At 43.3% G+C, this 19,389-nt stretch overlaps 1 protein-coding gene across 2 annotated transcripts in view; it reads right to left on the reverse strand.

The window, feature by feature from the left end:
• Window positions 1–251: 251 nt before the first annotated feature.
• disp3 (dispatched RND transporter family member 3) overlaps window positions 252–19,389 on the reverse strand; it is a 434,497-nt gene continuing 415,359 nt past the window's right edge. For both annotated transcript variants that reach the window (XM_052039586.1, XM_052039587.1), the window contains 4 exons: window positions 14,451–14,610; window positions 10,064–10,177; window positions 6,763–6,929; window positions 252–4,241 (listed from right to left, as the gene is read on the reverse strand). In XM_052039586.1, coding sequence (XP_051895546.1) covers window positions 3,879–4,241; window positions 6,763–6,929; window positions 10,064–10,177; window positions 14,451–14,610 — 804 coding nt within the window. In that variant the 3' untranslated portion in view covers window positions 252–3,878. The remainder of the gene's footprint in view (window positions 4,242–6,762; window positions 6,930–10,063; window positions 10,178–14,450; window positions 14,611–19,389) is intronic.

Below are 19,389 nucleotides of genomic sequence, written 5' to 3' on the forward strand. Positions count from 1 at the left end.
ATTCCTCTCTAAACTGACAGCTGCTCTGCTATTTTTATTAAGATATACTGTTAAGTGTTACTGTATTTTTAGCCTTTTAGTCATAGTGTCATAGAGTAACACAGCATGGAAACAGGCCCTTCGGCCCAACTCGTCCATGCTAACCAAGATGTCTATCCAAGCTAGTCCCATTTGCCCGCATTTGGCTTATATCCCTCTAAACCCATACTATCCATGTACCTGTCCAAATGTCTTTTAAAGGTCGTTATTGTACCTGCTTCAACCACTTCATCTGGCAGCTCGCTCCATATACTCACCACCCTCTGTGTGAAGAAATTGCCCCTCAGGTCCCTTTCCCTTCTCAGTTTAAACTTATACCCTCTTGTTTTTGGAGCAACACACACAAAATGCTGGAGGACCCCAGCAGGCCAGGCAGCATCCATGGAGGGAAACAAGCAGGCAACATTTTGGGTCGAGACCCTTCATGTAGCCCTCTAGTTTTTGATTCCCTTTCCCTGGAAAAAGACTGCGTGCGTTCCCAACCCTCATGACTTTTGGATGTTGGAGGAAACTGGAGCAGATAGGGAAAACCCACACAGTCACTGTGAGAAGGTGCAAACTCCATACAAATAGTGCCAGAGGTCGGGATTGAACCCAGGTTGCTGTAACTGCTCTACAAGCTGTGCCACTGTTACTACATCAAGAGCCTGTCTGTTCTCCCAAGTGAATATGAAAGGTTCCTTGTCACTCTTTTGAAGAAGAAGTGGGGAGTTTTATCCAGGGTCCTAACTAATATCAATATCACCAGAGCAGAAGAACCCATATTGCTGTTTGTGGAACCTTGTGATGCACAATTTGGATGCCACGTTTCCTAAATTACACACAGTGAACACACTTCACTGATTGAATGACATTCGCTAACATGAACATGAAACTAGAATTAATTAACACAGCACTGACAGATTTGAATCCAGGATCATTTAAATGTGGTTCAGTGCCAGCATTTGACATAATTATATTTTGTGTCTGCTATTTTACGAGGGATATAGATAGATAGTCTGTCCTTTTCCTGGGGCAGGAGAATGTCGAACAAGCAAGCATAGGTTTATGGTGAGAGGGGGAAATTCAAAAGAGATCTGAAGGGTAAGTTTTTCACACAGAGGGTGGTGGTTATCTGGAACGAGCTACCGGAGGAGGTGGTGGAGGCAGGTACAATGACAATGTTTAAAAGGTACTTGGACAGGTACTTGGATAGAAAAGGGCCTAATGCAGGCAAATGGGACTAGCATAAATAGGGATCACTGTTGACATGGACAAGATGGGCTGAAGGGCCTGTTTCTGTGCTGTACGATTCTATGAATCTATTTTAAATAAGACAGGTGAACATAGGTTAACAGAATGCAAGAGCCAAACAATTTTCACCTGGGCTTCATGGCCAGGGTTACGGGATAACAGAATACTTGGCCTCTTGTGTTTTTGGCTCATGCTTGCAAGGAGCACAGACTCCAAGTTAAAAACATCCATTATGTTTGATGTAAAAATCTACTTCTGGATGTAGACCAACAGCACCAGTTTGCATTCAAGTGTGTACTAAAGAATGGGCGCAGTCAGGTTGTGTTATGTGTGAGCTACTGTTGTATGGCAGTGGTCTTTAAACAAGATGAATGCATTGATTTTTGCATAATGGTTAATCTATAGATGCAATTAAATAATTTGTGTAGCATTTATGTAATCCCCTTCTTCTGGATTAGAGACTATAAATTGATCTTTTTAATAATGGTTACATACACTTCCACTTTCTAAACAGTGAGCCATGTCTCAGATCTTTCACTTTGAGGAGACACCAAATATCTTTTAACTTTCCTGCCCTATGCGCTACCCAACTACCTCGCACCATTAGTACATTCTACTTCCAACTGGTTTAAACACCTAAGTTCAGTCATACTTGGCAATTGCCACTGAACAATGCCATTTCAGTCACCTCTTGGTTCCTACACCTCTGGCTTCATCCAAGGTTTTCAGATCTTTTAACGTGGATTGAATTTGGTTTGAAAGTGAGATTTTTCCTTAAAGGAGGAGCATGCAATGGAGAAGAATCAAGGTTAAAGGGCGGAGGTTTCAAGAGGACCTGAGGGGTAACATTTTTTCCACAAAGAGTAATTAGTAACTGGATTGAAATGCCAGAGGAGATGGGAGAGGCAGGAACAGTAACAACTTCTAAGAGGCATCTGGGCAGGTATTTGAATGAGTAGGGCATAAGAGGGATATTGAATCAATGTAGACAAGTAGGATTAGTGTAGATAGGCACGATGGTCAGCATAGAAGCAGTGGGCCAAAGGATCTGTTTCTATGTTGTACAACTCTATGACACTAACCAGTCTGACATTTCTTGTAGGTCTACACAACATATCTGAGAAACCACATTACTTAAAGTATGGACATTGGCTTGGCTCAAAGTGCATTGTCAGAGGTGCAACCTCCCAAACAAGACATGAAACTGAGGCTCGTACATTTGAAGTTCCAAATATTCTGCATCAAGAGCAGAGGGATCTCCCTCTTGAAAACCCTGCCACAACACGTTAGCTGCTCATTGCTGGAACCTTGCTGAGTGTAAATTGGCCACCTTGTTAGTCTGTCTACATAATAGCAGCTGCACTTCTACAATTATTGTGAGACTGTGAAGCGCTTTGAGAAGTCCAGAGGACTGAGATCGATACAAGTTGTTTTCCTTTTCATAATCCATTTAACATCCCATGAAAAGCATGAACAAACAGGAATAAGTGTCATCGCTTTCCCTGCTGCCACGTGTAAAGGGTTCATGGTATTACCCTGCAATGTGTGGGTTTGGACATCTAGTTCTATTATGGATGGCAATGGAAAGGATAAACTCTGCTTGGCCAAAATGAGTACCTGAATCATCTCTGCTGGCAGTGTTGTACAAACACCAATTTAGCACCCATGGGTGAAGAACAGCACTTGGGTGATAGAGTGCATGACACCATCCATGGGACTATAGGAGAAGCGAAGCAAGGGCATGAACTTGAAGAAATATCTGGGTAAACAACTAAAACACCGAATAAAAGAAAATTGACTAAAAGAAAAACTCATCCTGCAACATGATGGGCTGAAGGGCCTGTTCCTGTGCTGTACTGTTCTAACGTACAGTCAGTGCTCCATGTCACCCTTTCTGTACTGCTCTAACCCCGTGCTGTACTGTTCTAACGTACAGTCAGAACGTGTCACCCTTTCTCAGATCATGTTCCTACGCCGGGATAGAGAATGTACAAACGATGTGAATTCTCAGTTCTGGCTGGCGTCACCCTTTCTCAGATCATGTTCCTACGCCGGGATAGAGAATGTACAAACGATGTGAATTCTCAGTTCTGGCTGGCGTTCCTGCTGCCTGACCATGGACACTGATAACAACTTGGAAGAAACCCATTCAAATAAAAACAACCTTGGCTCAGCTGGAAGATGGAACACAGCCAACTGATAACTGAGAAAAATATGAGTAAAGAAAAACAAAGTGGCTTTTTCCAGTGTTAACTTGATAGCTTTCAGAAGTGATGAATAGATTTCTTCACTGTTATATGCAAGCAGTGTAAAAGGTAACTAGAACCTACTGAGAAAGACCATTCATTCCACTGTTTAAACTTTTCCTCAAAAAATGGTGAAAGAGTTCAGAGTCCATCGAACCAGCAGGGAAACTGCCCTCACTCCATCCCTTGTCGTTATCGTACTTAGTAGCCTCAGTGAGCCAACGATTATCTACCACACAGGAAGGGAAAGGTTTACAAAATAAAATGGCAATGGCTGTGGGTTTTTTTTTGCATTATGATGAATTTCCCTTTTTTTTAAGCATTGTTTTTGAAGTCTCTTATATTAAATGTATAAATAAATTACAGTCCTGATACATTGGGGAGAGGGATTTTGATTCCTAATTTAATCAGTATGAGACAGATGCAGAATCCTCCACCACCTACAGTAACTACTCCGAGAACTGCTTTGAGAAAAGAGCTTCTTGAGCGATAGAAGTCACTTGGAGCCAGAATGCTGAGCAGGGCTGTGTTAACAGTTAACGTGTACAGGATGGAGATGCCGGTATTCAGGGCAACGATCTTCCCAAACTTGGCAAATGGAATAATGATACAGAAGAAGAGAGGGACTGTTGCTATGATAGTGGTGATGGCACTTGACACGATGGCAACCCCAACATGTCGCACAGCTGCCAGAGTCCTCCATTTCCCTGTTTTGCATTTATCCTATTGATCAAACAAGGCAGAAGTTAGCAGACTTGTTCAACCATTCATTGAAAAAAAACAATAAAAAAACTGTTGATGCTGGAAATCTGAAACATAAACAGAAAATGCTGCAAACACTCAACAGGTCAGGCAGCATCTGTGGACAGGGAAATGGAATTAACATTTCAGGTCAATTACCTTTCATCAGAACTAGGTAACGTTAGAAATTAAATATGGTTTAAGTTGCAGATAAAGGGAGGGGTGGAGAGAACAAGGAAATGTCTACAACCATTCTATCCAAAACACGTACCACCAGACTCAAGGGCAGCTTCTATCCTGCTGCTATCACCCTCTTGAACAGACCTCTCATATGCTCAAGGTGAACTCTTGATCTTCCCAATCTGCCTCGCTGTGGCCCTTGCACTTTATTAATTTACTTGCCCTGCATTTTCTCTGTAGCTGCTACACTATATTCTGCATTCTGTTTTGTTTTACTACCTTGATGCACTTATGTGCAGCACGATCTGCCTGGATGGCACGCAAGCAAAAGCTTTTCATTGTATCTCAGTACATGTGACAATAATAAACCGATTGCAAATTTCCTAGACCTCCCAGTCATTCAGGTTGACACCAACCATTCTTGTGTTTCTGCCACCTGCTATCTTCCCCCCAGTCCCTGCCCTGGTTGTGATATCTCATCCTTGTCTAGTTTTTCTCATCTCCCCACATGTCATTATTGTGCTCAGCCTGCCCACAGTCTCTTCTGTGCGCACAGGTAAATGAAAAACCCAGTAACTTCTGTCCTGCTCATGTGGTCAGAGAGTGGTTCCCTCTCTTCAGGTATTTGCTCCAGTTCCAGTCAAGTGCCTCATCTTCCTCTCTCTAAAAAAACACACTTCACTCCATTGTCCTTACTAAAACCATCTAATCTTCCCCTTTATCTCTAAGTCTTTGAAAACATTGCTTTCCAGATCTAAGTCATGCCTTCAGAAAACTAACATTTGAACCTTCCCACATAGAACACGAACACAGTTGGCTTTGTTGCAATGTGAGGAACTGGGAGGTGAATCTCTTCCCTTGCAACAGTGGATATTGCATGGTCTCCAGATTCCGACAGAAGTAGCCATAACAGACGCAACAAACCGGCAGAGGGAGTTGGGTGAAAGGCCTCCTTTTGAGTTCTGTTTCTCCCAGATCCATAACTGCACATAAAAGTGATTTGAAATAACAGACACTGTAAATAGCAGTCTTGCTGCATCTCTTAATCTCAGCAAATATTTGTACCATTGATTGATAGAAAACAAATTGTACAAGACTTGGGCTTTCATATGATTCCCTGCTGCTGTGCACAATTGGTTACCATGACATTAAGTGATAACTCAACCGAGTGCGTGATTTGCCTCAAATTTCTCTCAAATGTACAGCCATTGATCAGTGCAGTTAAATGTTTTCTATATTTCTCCAACATGTATTTTACAAGATAAGCTATTTATCTATTAGTCACATGTACATCGAAACACGCAGTGAAATGCATCTTTTTGGGCTACTAGGAGTGTCCTGGGGGCAGCCCGCAAGTGTTGCCATTCTTCCGGCACTAACATAGCATGCCCACAGCTCCTAACCTGTACGTTTTTGGAATGTGGGAGGAAACCGGAGCACCCGGAGGAAACCCACGCAGACACGGGGAGAACGTACAAACTCCTTACAGACAGTGACGGGAATTGAACCCGGGTCGCTGGCGCTGTAATAGCGTTATGCTAACTGCTACACTCATTTACTTTGTTTCACAATAATTTAGATGGAAATAACTCTTCATCTTTAGGTTTATTGCTTACTTAGTTAGAGTCCCTATGTTTTAGGTATCTTACTCAGCTCAACAGCGCCTGCACTGTATATGAAATACAGTGTCTACGTCCTTCATCCACTTTTATCCTTCATTCTGAAGGCAAAATGTTTTTGAAATCCTAGCTTCCTTTCTTTTAGTAACTAGTTTTGAGCCCCAAATTTCATCAGCTCGATGCCAGTTCTGCTATTATGCAGCTGTTCTTGTGAGAGCTGTGAAATCTTTGTATGACCTTGCCTAGGCTATGGTGGCATAGGGGATTCCCTGCCTGGGGATTGCATGGCTTGGCATGGGCTATGCCTCACCTTCATCTACCGTGTGGCTCTGTGAATGTGTTTTCAGAAAGATAATTATCGCACCTGATCTGCTTTGAATAACATCTATTTGATAACCGTCTGTTAGCGTGAAGAGTAGCACTTCCATTGCCTCTGATTACGAGGCTCTACAGAGTCTATGTTTCCTGTGTTCTCTCATTATAAATGAGCTTAATAAAATTAGCCACAATAAAAATTACGGTTTTACGACTTATTTATCCAATTCAAAATTCTGAAAGTCTCGGACTCAACATTTTAATCAATATTTTTATTTTACTTAATAACTAACGTAGTATAAATGACAAGGTTCCAGGTTACACAGTTTGATACTGGGAAGATGGGTAAGGATCAAAAGAAAATTCAACATCAGGCTGGTTCCACTTACATCGGTCTCAGCTGTCAAAAGGGTTTCCCCAGCCAGCAGGTAACCCTCAACGAGATGGACACAATAATCCACAGAAGAGCCCACCAGGATGGACAATGAGATGGCTTCCACTGCTCCCATTTCCCAGCCAAACCAGTACATGATTGCAACCATCAAGCATATAACACCTGGTGAAATATAACAGACACGTACACCATTGTGCACAATATGCAATCGCACTCTTCCCCCAGGACAACTGCAAAAAAATATGGAAGAAGACAGCAAAATATACAGAGAAAACAAATTAAAAAACATTGAACCTTCATTTATATAGTTCCTTTGCAGCTAGTGAATCACTTCTGCACATTGTTGGTAAACAAGGATCCAGTTTGTGCACAGCAATGTCTTACAAACAGACAAGATAAATAACCCAGGTAACTAATCATTTTTTTTGCGGCATTGATTGATTGATAAACACTGACCAGCAGCCACTTCTGTTCAACTTCATGAGCCATCAGGTAGTGACTTGTCCCTGAAACAACACCTCTAAAAACAAAACTGCGGTGAAGCATCAGTGTAGATTATGTGCTCAGATCTCGGGAATTCCCTGAACCCATGACCTTCTAACTCAGAGGCAAGATTTACTCCACGTGATATCAAGAAATAGTTGACCACAATAGAAATGGTAAAACCAATGGGCCTTAACTGTGTCCCAGATGTCACACAGAAGTTCTCCAGAATCAAGCTCACCTAGAGCCAAGCGGTCCCAGTAGAACAGCAGCACAGACAGCCTCCCACTGAAATAGAACATTGCGGGTCCACAAATATGACAAATTCAATCCAGTTACTTATCACTGAAGTGATGGAAAATATTCAGACAGTGCTACTTGGAAATGCAGGTCCTCCCCAGGTTACAAACGCCCGACTTATGTACAGCTCGTACATATGAACACCAGGCTAATTCCTGGCATGAGAGGATTGTCCTATCAAGAGACACTAAACAGGGTGGGTCTCTATTCTTTGGAGTTTAGAGAAAGGGGGGGGTGATCTTATTGAAACATGTAAGATCTGAAGGAGACACGGCTTGGTGGATGTAGATGGTAGATGGGAGAGTCCTGAACAATGGGACATAGTTTCAAGATAAGGGGTGGTCATTTAAAACCAAGGTATGTTGAAATTTCTTCTCATGGAGGGGAGTGAACCTCTAAATCTGTAAATCTCTACCCAAGAGAGTTGTGAAGGCCAGAAATATTTAAAGTGGAGTTAGATACATTTGTGGAAAGATTGCGGGATTGAGGTCTATGGGAACTGGCACAGATGAGGCGATGAGACCTGGAGCAGATCAGACACGACCAACTTGAATGGTGGGGCAGGCTTGAGGAGCTGTGTGGCCTACTCCTGCTCCTATTCTCTTAGGTTGTTATGGGAAGTGATCGAATTGCACGGACAATTGACAATGCCCTGCAAAGGTTTACTCAGAATTGACTGAAAGATCTTTGATGAGGATTGGACTCTGAATGGCAATTTAGTGTGAGACTAGAGCCCTTAGCATTGATTTACTGAGAGGTTCAAGGTACTTCTGAGTACAAGCATACAACAAATCCAGTTTTATAAACACTGGTTCAACACCAGGTTCAGTCTAAATATCTGGTGACTACATGCAGGCACTCTGGAAGATGTCATTGTATTTGGATAACATTGCCTCTGTACTTGACTTTGGTGTGTCTTGATAAACAATGAATATATCCTTTCATCTGAATTTCAATTTTGCAAGCCAATCCTTGCTTAAAGTGGATCACCACATATACTCTGCCATGACTACTAATAACTCAAGATTCTGGCTATTGCACCTTGCCTCAAAGTTTCAAAACTTCTGAATATGCTTTGAGACGTACCATGCTTCTTACTAAGGATGGGTTGCTGAAGTGCTAGCCATGAGGACTATTCCCCAAAATGGAACTGTACTGATCAGCATCACCAATAACTTGCCGTTAATCAGGACTTAAAGATCTGCCGTCTCATACAACGTTTGCTTGTAGCATAGCTCACACAGTAAATTCTGTACCATCTGCAGCAGTGTAATAATATGCAGATTCCCTTTTTCTGACTTTTTATGAGAAAACTGTTCTCTCTGCGCAAATGTCTATTATAAACAGAAACTTTTCTGTTGCCTTGTATTTAGATTTACAAGGTATTGGCATGGATCCTTTTCTCTGGCATGAGAAGCACCTGGTTTCATCAAGAATACAATTGCATGGGGAATTGCTACTAATACCACCTGTAACACTGATCTGTACCACTGGCAACCTGGAGGAAAGCTTTGGGCCTTGTCCGTTGACAGTTATATTTATTGACAGAATTCCCTGTCATCTTTGGCTTCCATTCCCACAGAAGATGCAATCCTATAAACCAAGACAGATGTGAAGATTTTTGTGCCTCATAGATTAGACTGGATCTTTTCATCCCTTAGACCACACACAAACTTGTCTGTCAGTGTTCAATCCCAAAAACCCTCCAAAGCTGCAACTCCTTCAGTGCAACAATAAAACATTCACTGTTTCCCCTGTTTTCGGATTATATGTTTTGGATTTATTGCTTTCCACCATCACAAATGACAGTGGATTGAAGGATCCAATATCATTAGCCAGGACCTGGCAAACACAGACAGGGAGCAGCTATTTGCAGATAAATTTACATTCAGGAAGTAAGAGTCTTTTTGAAGTGAAATAATGAGAGTTTAGGGCCAATGTGTTCCTGTGATGCTGAAGGGCAATGATGGCAAATCCAGGGAACCCTGGATTTCAAGGGATATCGAGGGTTTGATAAAGAAACAAAGGGAAGTATATGAAAGGTATTGAGAATTGGGGAGGCCCTACAGGAATATATAAAGTGTGTGTGTTGGGGAGGGGGTGCTTAAAAAGGATATTAGGAGGACAAATAGGGGGTACAAAATATTACTGGCACATAAGATTAAGGAAAACCCTTAAGTATTTTACAGATATAATTAGAGCAGGAGGGTAATTTGGGAAAGAATGAAGCCCATTGAGGACCAAATGTGTGGAGCCAGAGGACATGGACAAGGCCTCATGTGAATACTTTTCAAGGAGAAAGACTTCGGAAGTGCAGTCAATCTTACGTTAACTCTTTTCATGGTGTATGGTTATTTAGCCTCTGTCCTTAGGGGCATTAAACAGAATAGCAGCACATCTACAATTAGACGGAAGGGGTCAACCTGCCAATTTTCAAACAACTATTTTCAAACAACATTGCAATCAACAGCAGTGCATAATAGACAGCACAAAAATATATTGCTTTTTCTTACCTAGAATGGTCAGGAGCACTGGTAAAAGTAGAAGAACGTGAGTGGTAAAAATAGCAACTGCTGCAACACAGATTACCAGAGAGAGCATCAAACTGTACAGAGCACTCTGAACACCTGTAGAGGGAGAAAGATTGTAATGCTTCCTGAGCCACTTCAAAGGACAATGGAACATGGAATCAGCAAAACATAAAGCCCCATCCGACACCACCGTCACACTGCAATTCAATTAGTACCTTTAACTCACTTCCAGGTTTTGAGCTTTTGTAAATATCTGTTGGGGATCTTCTAGTTAACTGATGTGTGTGATACCAAGTAACACTTACTGCTGTAAAAAGTCAACTGTGTTTATTCCTCTGATGCTGCACAGTTTAACTGGCCCTCACACAGAATGATAAAATCAATTACAAGTTGAATGTTAAAAAATTAGTAGCTCCTTATGAATTTTGGGTTCCAGGCGGGTAAAAATTGGTATGATATAACTGACTTTGCTGTATTATTAAACATACGGTACATTATGATGCTTTGCAGTTGGTTGCCTGTGAAAAAAGAAGCTCAAAACATGTTACCAGCATGTGACTTTACCAGTAGAAATCCTGCATGTCTATTTGCTTCTGTGTGATTACCCATTGCACCTTTGCATCCCACCACATCTTCTGCTCTGTAACTCACAATGCAGCTCTGCAAATCTGCAAGCAGGACCAAGAAAGGTCTGTGCGATTGTGAAGTACAGGATAAAACTTGATCACATGGTCTTTGCTCCAAGAGCATCATTTACTTCAACATGAAATAAAATGAAGGGAGAAACTGCAATCATGAGATCATCCTAATGAGTTTAAGACACACAACTGCGGGGATAATTATAACAATGGTCTATAATAAAGATTTTTTTCCTGGTCACTTTTTCTTGTGCTTTGCAAAGTATGTTATTAGATCATATGGAGAATTCAGGATTCTTCAACGTTTAGGACTACTTATTCTTAAGGGAGTTTAGTTCAGCAGCATTTATTGGGCTGCAAGAAGTTTTCTTTTTGCTCATTGGGATTTCTCTCGAACAATTATGCCCACAGCACCTGTTGGGAAAGTGAAAAATTACAATAGAAAGTAGAGCAGAAAAAAATACTTTCAAATAAAGTGTCAATAAATAATGACTTCCGTGAGTCTCCTTGCTGCAGAGTTGATTATGGAACATTAGGGTGGGTTCTGCTTCTTCCAATGTGAGTTCTTGATTTCAGTTGGCCTTATTACAAGTGGAGCATGAATGAGAGAGGAAGGTAACCCGATGCTTATTTTTGTTAAAGCACTCGTGGATTATGATTGTCACCAGCAAGGCTAGCAATTGTTACACACTGCCATTAGTGTGGTGATGGCTCTCCTACAGTTATGAACGCAGGACCAGGAACTTGCCTTAGTGATGATGAAGGAAGAGCAGTTCCTTTCCAAATCGTGGGGGTGTGTTATTTAGAAGTGAAGGGAACCTGGAGGTGATAGTGTCCCCATACATTTGCTGCCCTGGTCCTTCTAGAACAATCTCTCAGAGGGTTGTGCGTCACTGGAACTCCTTGCCACAGAGGGCTTTGGAGACAGGGTCACTGGGTATATTTGAGGCTGAGATAGATATTTAATCAGTGAGGGAGTCAGAGGTTGTGAGGAAAGGGCAGGAAGGTGGAGCTGAGAGGTGTCAGACCAGCCACCACCCTCTGAAGGGCAGAGCAGCTCGAGAGGCTGAATGTTCCCAATTCTTATGGCCTTAGAACAGCAGTCTGCAGCCCAAGTGACAAGTGCCATTTATTTCACAGTTGGTCAAAAACGCAGTGTGTTAGGAGCTGCAATACCTGTAGCCCAAACTTCAAAAATTAAGTTAATCACTGTGTCCCAGTGTTACACAGTGACAGGAATGTGCCCATCACTATACCACAGTGTTATACAGTGACAGAAACTGTGCCCATCATTGTATCCCAGTGTTACACAGTGACAGTACTGTGTCCATCACTGTATCCCAGTGTTACATAGTGACAGAACTGTGTCCATCACTGTATCCCAGTGTTACACAGTGATAGAACTGTCCAACACTGTATCCCAGTGTTACACAGTGACGGAACTGTGTCCATCACTATATCCCAGTGTTACACAGTGATAGAACTGTCCATCACTGTATCCCAGTGTTACACAGTGACAGAACTGTGTCCATCACTATATCCCAGTGTTACACAGTGACAGACCTGTGTCCATCACTGTATCCCAGTGTTACACAGTGACAGAACTGTGTCCATCACTGTATCCTAGTGTTACACAGTGACAGACCTGTGCCCATCACTGTATCCCAATGTTACACAGTGACAGACCTGTGTCCATCACTGTATCCCAGTGTTAAACAGTGACAGACCTGTGTCCATCACAGTATCCCAGCGTTACACAGTGACAGACCTGTGTCCATCACTGTATCCCAGCGTTACACAGTGACAGACCTGTGTCCATCACTATATCCCAGTGTTACACAGTGACAGACCTGTGTCCATCACTGTATCCCAGTGTTACACAGTGACAGACTTGTGTCCATCACTGTATCCCAGTGTTACACAGTGACAGACCTGTGTCCATCACTGTATCCCAGTGTTAAACAGTGACAGACCTGTGTCCATCACAGTATCCCAGCGTTACACAGTGACAGACCTGTGTCCATCACTGTATCCCAGCGTTACACAGTGACAGACCTGTGTCCATCACTGTATCCCAGTGTTAAACAGTGACAGACCTGTGTCCATCACAGTATCCCAGCGTTACACAGTGACAGACCTGTGTCCATCACTGTATCCCAGCGTTACACAGTGACAGACCTGTGTCCATCACTGTATCCCAGTGTTAAACAGTGACAGACCTGTGTCTATCACTGTATCCCAGCATTACACAGTGACAGAACCGTGCTCACCATTCTTCAGCTTCTTAGACAGTCCCTTGGGATTGAGAATTACTTGCTTCCACTGTGGTTTGTGTAATCCAATGGGAACAGACTCCTCCCCAGGTGGGCAGGAGGTGCCTGAAGGTGGGTGGATAGTTTATGAGGTCGCTCCTTCTGCTCCTCATGCAGGGCTCCTGTCTTTAAGGTTATTATGGAGAAGGACAGAGGTAGATTTTAAAGGAGGTCCTGAATTTCAATATCATATGGCAGGATTTGAGAATAGCAGCTACTTGTAAGGAAGTCTACAGGTGACCAGTGGGAGGCATTCAGAAATGAAATTGTGAGAGATCAGGGCAAAGAGTTGAAGGGTAAGACCAACAAGTTTTAGGAATCCTGGATATCAGAGAACATCAGGGGTTGGAATGGAAAAAAAGATAGGTTATGGCAGATTTAGAGAACTGGAAACTGGGGAAGCCCTACAGGTGTGTAGAATTTGTAGGGTGGGAACTTAAAAAAATAATTAGGAGGGAAAGAGGAGGCATAAAATGGCACTGGCAGGCAAGATTATAGAGAATCCCGAAACAGTTTATGTATATTAAGCGCAGGAGGGTTATCAGGGAAAGAGAGTCATTCCCTGAGCACCCGTTCTCCCCGTGTCTGTGTGGGTTTCCTCCGGATGCTCCAGTTTCCTCCCACATTCCAAAGACGTATGGGTTAGGAAGTTGTGGGCATGCTATGTTGGCGCCAGAAGCGTGGCGACACTTGTGGGCTGCCCTCAGAACGCTGTACGCAAAAGATGCATTTCACTGTGCGTTTCGATGAACATGTGACTAATAAAGGCATCTTATTTCTTATTCTTATTTCATTCAGGACCAAGTGGCAATCTCTGCTTGGAGCCAGAGGAAGTAGGAGAGGACTTCAATGAATAATTCTCATCTGAGTTCTCTATGGAGATTGATGCTGCAGTCGGAGAGTTTGGGGGGGGGGTGGTGGGGTTCAGTGGAATTGTAGAACAAATTACCTAAACACTAGGGGCAATTCACAGTCCCCAATTAACCTACCAACCCACGTCTTTGGGATATGGGAGGAAGCTGGAGCACTTGGAGGAAACCCACACGGTCGCAGGCAGAATGTGCAAACTCCACACAGACAGCACCTGAGGTCAGGATTGAACCTGGCTCCTTGTACTGTGAGGCAGCAGATCCACCAACTGGACTGCTGTCTCATCCAATTTCAATTTCTTAGCACTCCAGGCCTTTTGTGGTATCTATTGCTCAATCAGGATATTTTGATCAGTGCTCCTTTAATACCTTTTAGTTTAGAACATAGAACATTATAGCACAGTGCAGGCCCTTCGGCCCACAATGTTGTGTCGACATTTTATCCTGCTCTAATATCTATCTAACTCTTCCCTCCCACATACTTTCAATTGAAATTGTGAAGCCTTTGCATGTTACCGCATGAACCTTCACTGAATTTTGTGAGACTTGCCTATTATTTCCATGAAAATCTGCTTCCAGTGTTCACATGTCTGAAATCCATGGCGTAGTGATGATTGTTCGGAAAACTGATGGAGCTGCTCCTGGAGGTAGTTCTCCCATTTCAAGTAGTCTGCATAGGTCTGAAACGAGGACTTTCCTTTATAAGTAGTCTGTGGAGAATCAAGGAGATGAACATGGCGATAGCAAACAGAATCAAAACACTGAACATCACGTGTTGTGTAGGGTCAACGATCCTTCCACTTATGCAGAGTTCCAGATTTGTGCGCCCCATCAACAACTTTCAATTGAAATGCAACAAGCAGTCCCAGGGTACTTCATGTCTGCAATAAGACTAATACTGACATTGAGCTGGGGAAGTGGATAGGAAGGTGCAAAATTAATAGCTTGGACAAAGAAGTAGGTATTAAGGAGCGTCTTAGAGATGTGAAGAGATTTAAGGAGGGAGTTAAATGATGTCAAGCCGACACTGTTGATAGCACAACTCAACCTGATAATGCTGTAAGTACTCAGCAGGTCAGGCCACATCTGTGCTGAGTATTGACAGAATTTTCTGGTTTTATTTTAGATTTCCTGCATTTGCAGCTTTTTTGATTTCCACTGTTGAAAGCACAGCTGCCACTCAGGTACTGAAGGGGGTGGGCGATGCACTGGAGACCGACTTGGAGTTCAGAGGTTTGAGAGGGGTTTAGGGTTGCAGGAAGATACTCAGTGGAGTGGGTGATAGCATGAACGAATTTGAAGGTGAGGATGAAGCTTTCTAAACTGAGGCATCGTTATATCGAGAGCCTCATTGATCAGAGATCTGTGTGTGGGTGCGTGTGTGTGTGCGTGTGTGTGTGCGTGCGTGCGTGCGTGTGTGTGTGTGTGGGGGTGTGTGTGTGCGTGTGCCTGTGTGTGTCTGGGTGTGTGGGGGTGTGTGTGTGTGTGTGCGTGCGTGCGCATGTGCGTGCATGTGTGTGTGTGTGTGTGTGTGTGTGTGTGTGTGGGTGGGTGGGTGTGAGAGATTCTGGAACAACCTCATCATTTCACTCACTATTTAAAAATTCAGTATGGTCTTCTGCTCTGTTTAGAATGGTGACAAGAATCTGAAAGAATCTGTTGGGTTGGGTAATACCTGCAGTGTCAGTTTCTGGTGTCCAGTGGTTGCAATGAGAGGCATGAGTTCAATTCAGGGACCTAAATTTCCAAGGCTCTTCATGTGGTCAGGGTTCTCTTCAGGTCCTATGATTTATACTCAGAGTGGCAACTGGGGAAGGACTTCCTGGACTTTGGCTGCTGTTTGCAATGTGGTAAATCCACTCGGAAGGGTATTTCATACTTTTCAACTGGTGTTACCAATCCTCCAGAATCCCTTGCAGTCTTCAAGCCTGAATATTTAATCTCCAGGAATCTGCTGCATGGAACCTTAAAATTTTTCTTCTTAAAAATAAAGTTTACTTCTTCATCACAAAAGAACTTTCAAATTAAGTTTGAAGATTCTGCTTGCTCTCCAGTTAGGTGGGAAGGTGTCAAGTGGAGGCACTGTGAATTGGAGAGGTTGGGAGTGACAGGTCAGAATCAGAATTAGGTTCATCATCACTGACATATGTCGTGGAATCTGTTGTTTTGCGTCAGCAGTACGGTGCAAGACATAAAAATTACCATAAGTTACAAAAAAATAAATAAAATACTGCAAAAGAGGAATAACGAGGTAGTGTTCATGGGTTCATAGACCGTTCAGAAATCTGATGGCAAAGGGGAAGAAGCTGTTCCTGAAATGTTGAGTGTGGGTCTTCAGGTTCCTGTACCTCCTCCTTGATGGTAGTAATGAGAAGAGGGCATGTCCCATATGGTGAGGGTCCTTAGAGATGGATGCCACCTTCTTGAAGCATCGCCTCTTGAAGATGTCCTCGATGGTGGGGAGGGTTGTGTCCATGATGGAGCTGGCTGAGTCTACAACCCTCTGCAGCCCCTTTCAATCCTGCACATTGGAGCATCCATACTAGACGGTGATGCAACCAGTCAGAATGCTCTCCACCGTGCACTTATGGCAATTTGCAAGAGTCTTTGGTGATGTACCAAATCTCCTCAAACTCCCAATGAAGTAGAGCTTCTGGCATGCCTTCTTTGTGATTGCATCAATGTGTTGGGCCCAGGATAGATCCTCTGAGATGTTCATGCCCAGGACCTTGAAGCTGCTCACCCTTTCCACTGCTGACCCCTCAATGAGGACTGGTGTGTGTTCTCCCGACTTCTCCTTCCTGAAGTCCACAATCAGTTCCTTGGTCTTGCTGACGTTGAGTGTGAGGTTGTTGTTGTGACACCACTCAACCAGCCGATCTATCTCACTCCTGTACGCCTCCTCATCACCATCTGAGATTCTGCCAACAACAGTGACGTCATCGGCGAATTTATAGGTGTTTGAGCTGTGCCTAGCCATACAGTCATGAGTGTAGAGAGAGCAGAGCAGTGGGTTAAGCACGCATCCTTGAGGTGCCCCTGTGTTGATTGTCAGCGAGGAGGAGATGTTACTACTGATCCGCCCTGACTGTGGTCTCCCGATAAGGAAGTCAAGGATCCGGTTACAGAGGGAGGTACAGAGGCCCAGGTTTTGAAGCTTGTTGATTAGTACCGAGTGGATGATGGTGTTGAACGCCGAGCTGTAATTGATAAACAGCAGCCTGACATATGTATTGCTGTTGTCTAGGTGCTCCAAAGCCGAGTAAAGAGCCAGTGAGATTGCATCCACTGTGGACCTGTTGTGGCGGTAGGCAAATTGCAGCGGGTCCTGGTCCTTGCTCAGGCAGGAGTTAATTCTCGCCACAACCAACCCTCTCAAAGCTCTTCATCACAGTAGATGTGAGTGCTACCAGGCGATAGCTGTTGAGGCAGCTCACCCTGCTCTTCTTGGGCACCAGGATGATTGATGCACTTTTGAAGCAGGTGGGAACCTCCGACTGCAGCAGTGAGAGGTTGAAGATGTCCTTGAACAATCCAGTCAGTTGGTCGGCACAAATTTTCAGTACCCTGCCAGGTACACTGTCGGGGCCTGACGCCTTGCGAGGGTTCACCCTCTTGTAGGATGTTCTGACATAGGCCTCCAAGACAGAGATCACAGGAGCACCAGATACTGTGGGGATTTGCACAGGTGTAGTGTTATTCTCCCTTTCAAAGCTCACATAAAAGGCATTGAGCTCATCAGGGAGTGAAGCATTGCTGCTACTTATGCTGTTAGGTTTCGCCTTATACAAAGTACTGGCTTGCAGACCCTGCCTGAGACAATGGAGATGTTCCCTGAGCTTTCTGCTGCTGCACTCAATCCCGGGGCAGTCTGGATTGAGGGCTGTGGGGATCTGGCACAGAGAGGAGTTGAGGACTGGGGCAGATCAACCACAATCATATTGAATGGTGGGGCAGGCTTGAGGGGCCAGGTAGCCTACGGCTGCTCCTATTTTCTTATGTGCTTGTACATTTTTATGCTCTACATAATGCCCACAACACAAAGCATTTTACAATTCGAAGTGTCTTGGATAATAAAAACCCAGGAAGCATATAAATTTAAATCAGGAAACTAATCAAAGATAAATTAGTTGGCAGGAACACGAAGGGGATTAAAGCATGTCTTCAGAAATCATGACAAAGGATTCACAATATTCATAAGATTAAATTGCTAAGATTATCCCATCTAGACAATGCTTGAAAAGTTTAGGCTGTGGAAATATAAGGCATTAAACTGTTTCAAGAATTAATTCATAAGCATTAAATGGAAATGAGCTGGAATTAACCTGGTATATTGACACAAAGGTTAATGGAGGACCTTTGGAAATCTGAAAGAACTACTGTTTTGGACAGATGACCCTCAATCTCTGAGGGTTACAGAAGTATAGATTTTGGAAACCACTCTGTTCTTTTCTCTCTTCAGATATGCGGCTGTACTTTTCAGTTTCAATGTGTATCTTATTTTCTTTTCAGTCTCCAAATTGCTGGAGGGATACGGGCCAAATGTGGGCAAATGGGACTAGCTTAGACGGGCAACCTGATCAGTATGGATGAGTTGGGCCGAAGGGCCTGTTTCCATGCTGTATTACTCAATGCCTCTATGCTGGCTTTTAAAGTAATCATTACCTTGGCAAATTTAGCCTGCACCCTGTCACAGAATTCATTCCACCCATCAACTGGCCCCAAACCCCATTCCCCACCTGTCTGAGACTTGATACATTTCCAGTTCTGATGAAGGGTCTCTGACCTGAATGTCAACTCTGTTTCTCTCCCCATCACTAAATTCTACTTGGCCTCCTGAACGTTTCCAGCATTCTGTTCTTGTTTTGGGTTCCCTGCAGTTTTATGTTCGGAGGCATTAAATGGAATTGGTCAGGTAGATGGCGAGAAGTTATTTCCAATGGTGGGTATGTAGGTGTAAAAATAAAGAGCAAGGTCTTTCCAGTGAAACTTGGAAACATTTCTAAATGCAATGGATGGTAAAAGTGTGGAATTCTATTGACAAACAGCAGTAAATGCTAGATCAATTGTTTGCCTTAAGTCTGATTGATATGCTTTTGTTAGCCAAGGAATAAAGGACCATTTGAAATGAGGAGCAAAGTCCCAGCTGGCCATGATCTCAGTGAATGGCAGAATTGGGTCAACAGGATCATCTGTTCCTATGTTCCCAAATAAACCATTAAGTAGACTACCGCTGGAAGGAGCACTCTTCTGTACAACAGCCACCACTTCCGAATGCCAACTCCCAACCAGCATCACCTAATGCTGCCCGTACTCCCTCTGTACCCTGATTGGAAGTGAAAATGAAAAAAGTTGTAATGAGCAGTGTCACATTGGAGCAGGTAAAACTTAGGAAGAAATAATGAGAGGGGAGCCAGTCAGTATTGAATCCCATATTATTATTGTCTTTTGACATAGAAGAAGCCATTCGACCCATCAAGACTGCTTGC

Source organism: Pristis pectinata, chromosome 26 (genome assembly GCF_009764475.1).
Source record: "Pristis pectinata isolate sPriPec2 chromosome 26, sPriPec2.1.pri, whole genome shotgun sequence".
Classification (NCBI taxonomy): Eukaryota; Metazoa; Chordata; class Chondrichthyes; order Rhinopristiformes; family Pristidae; genus Pristis; species Pristis pectinata.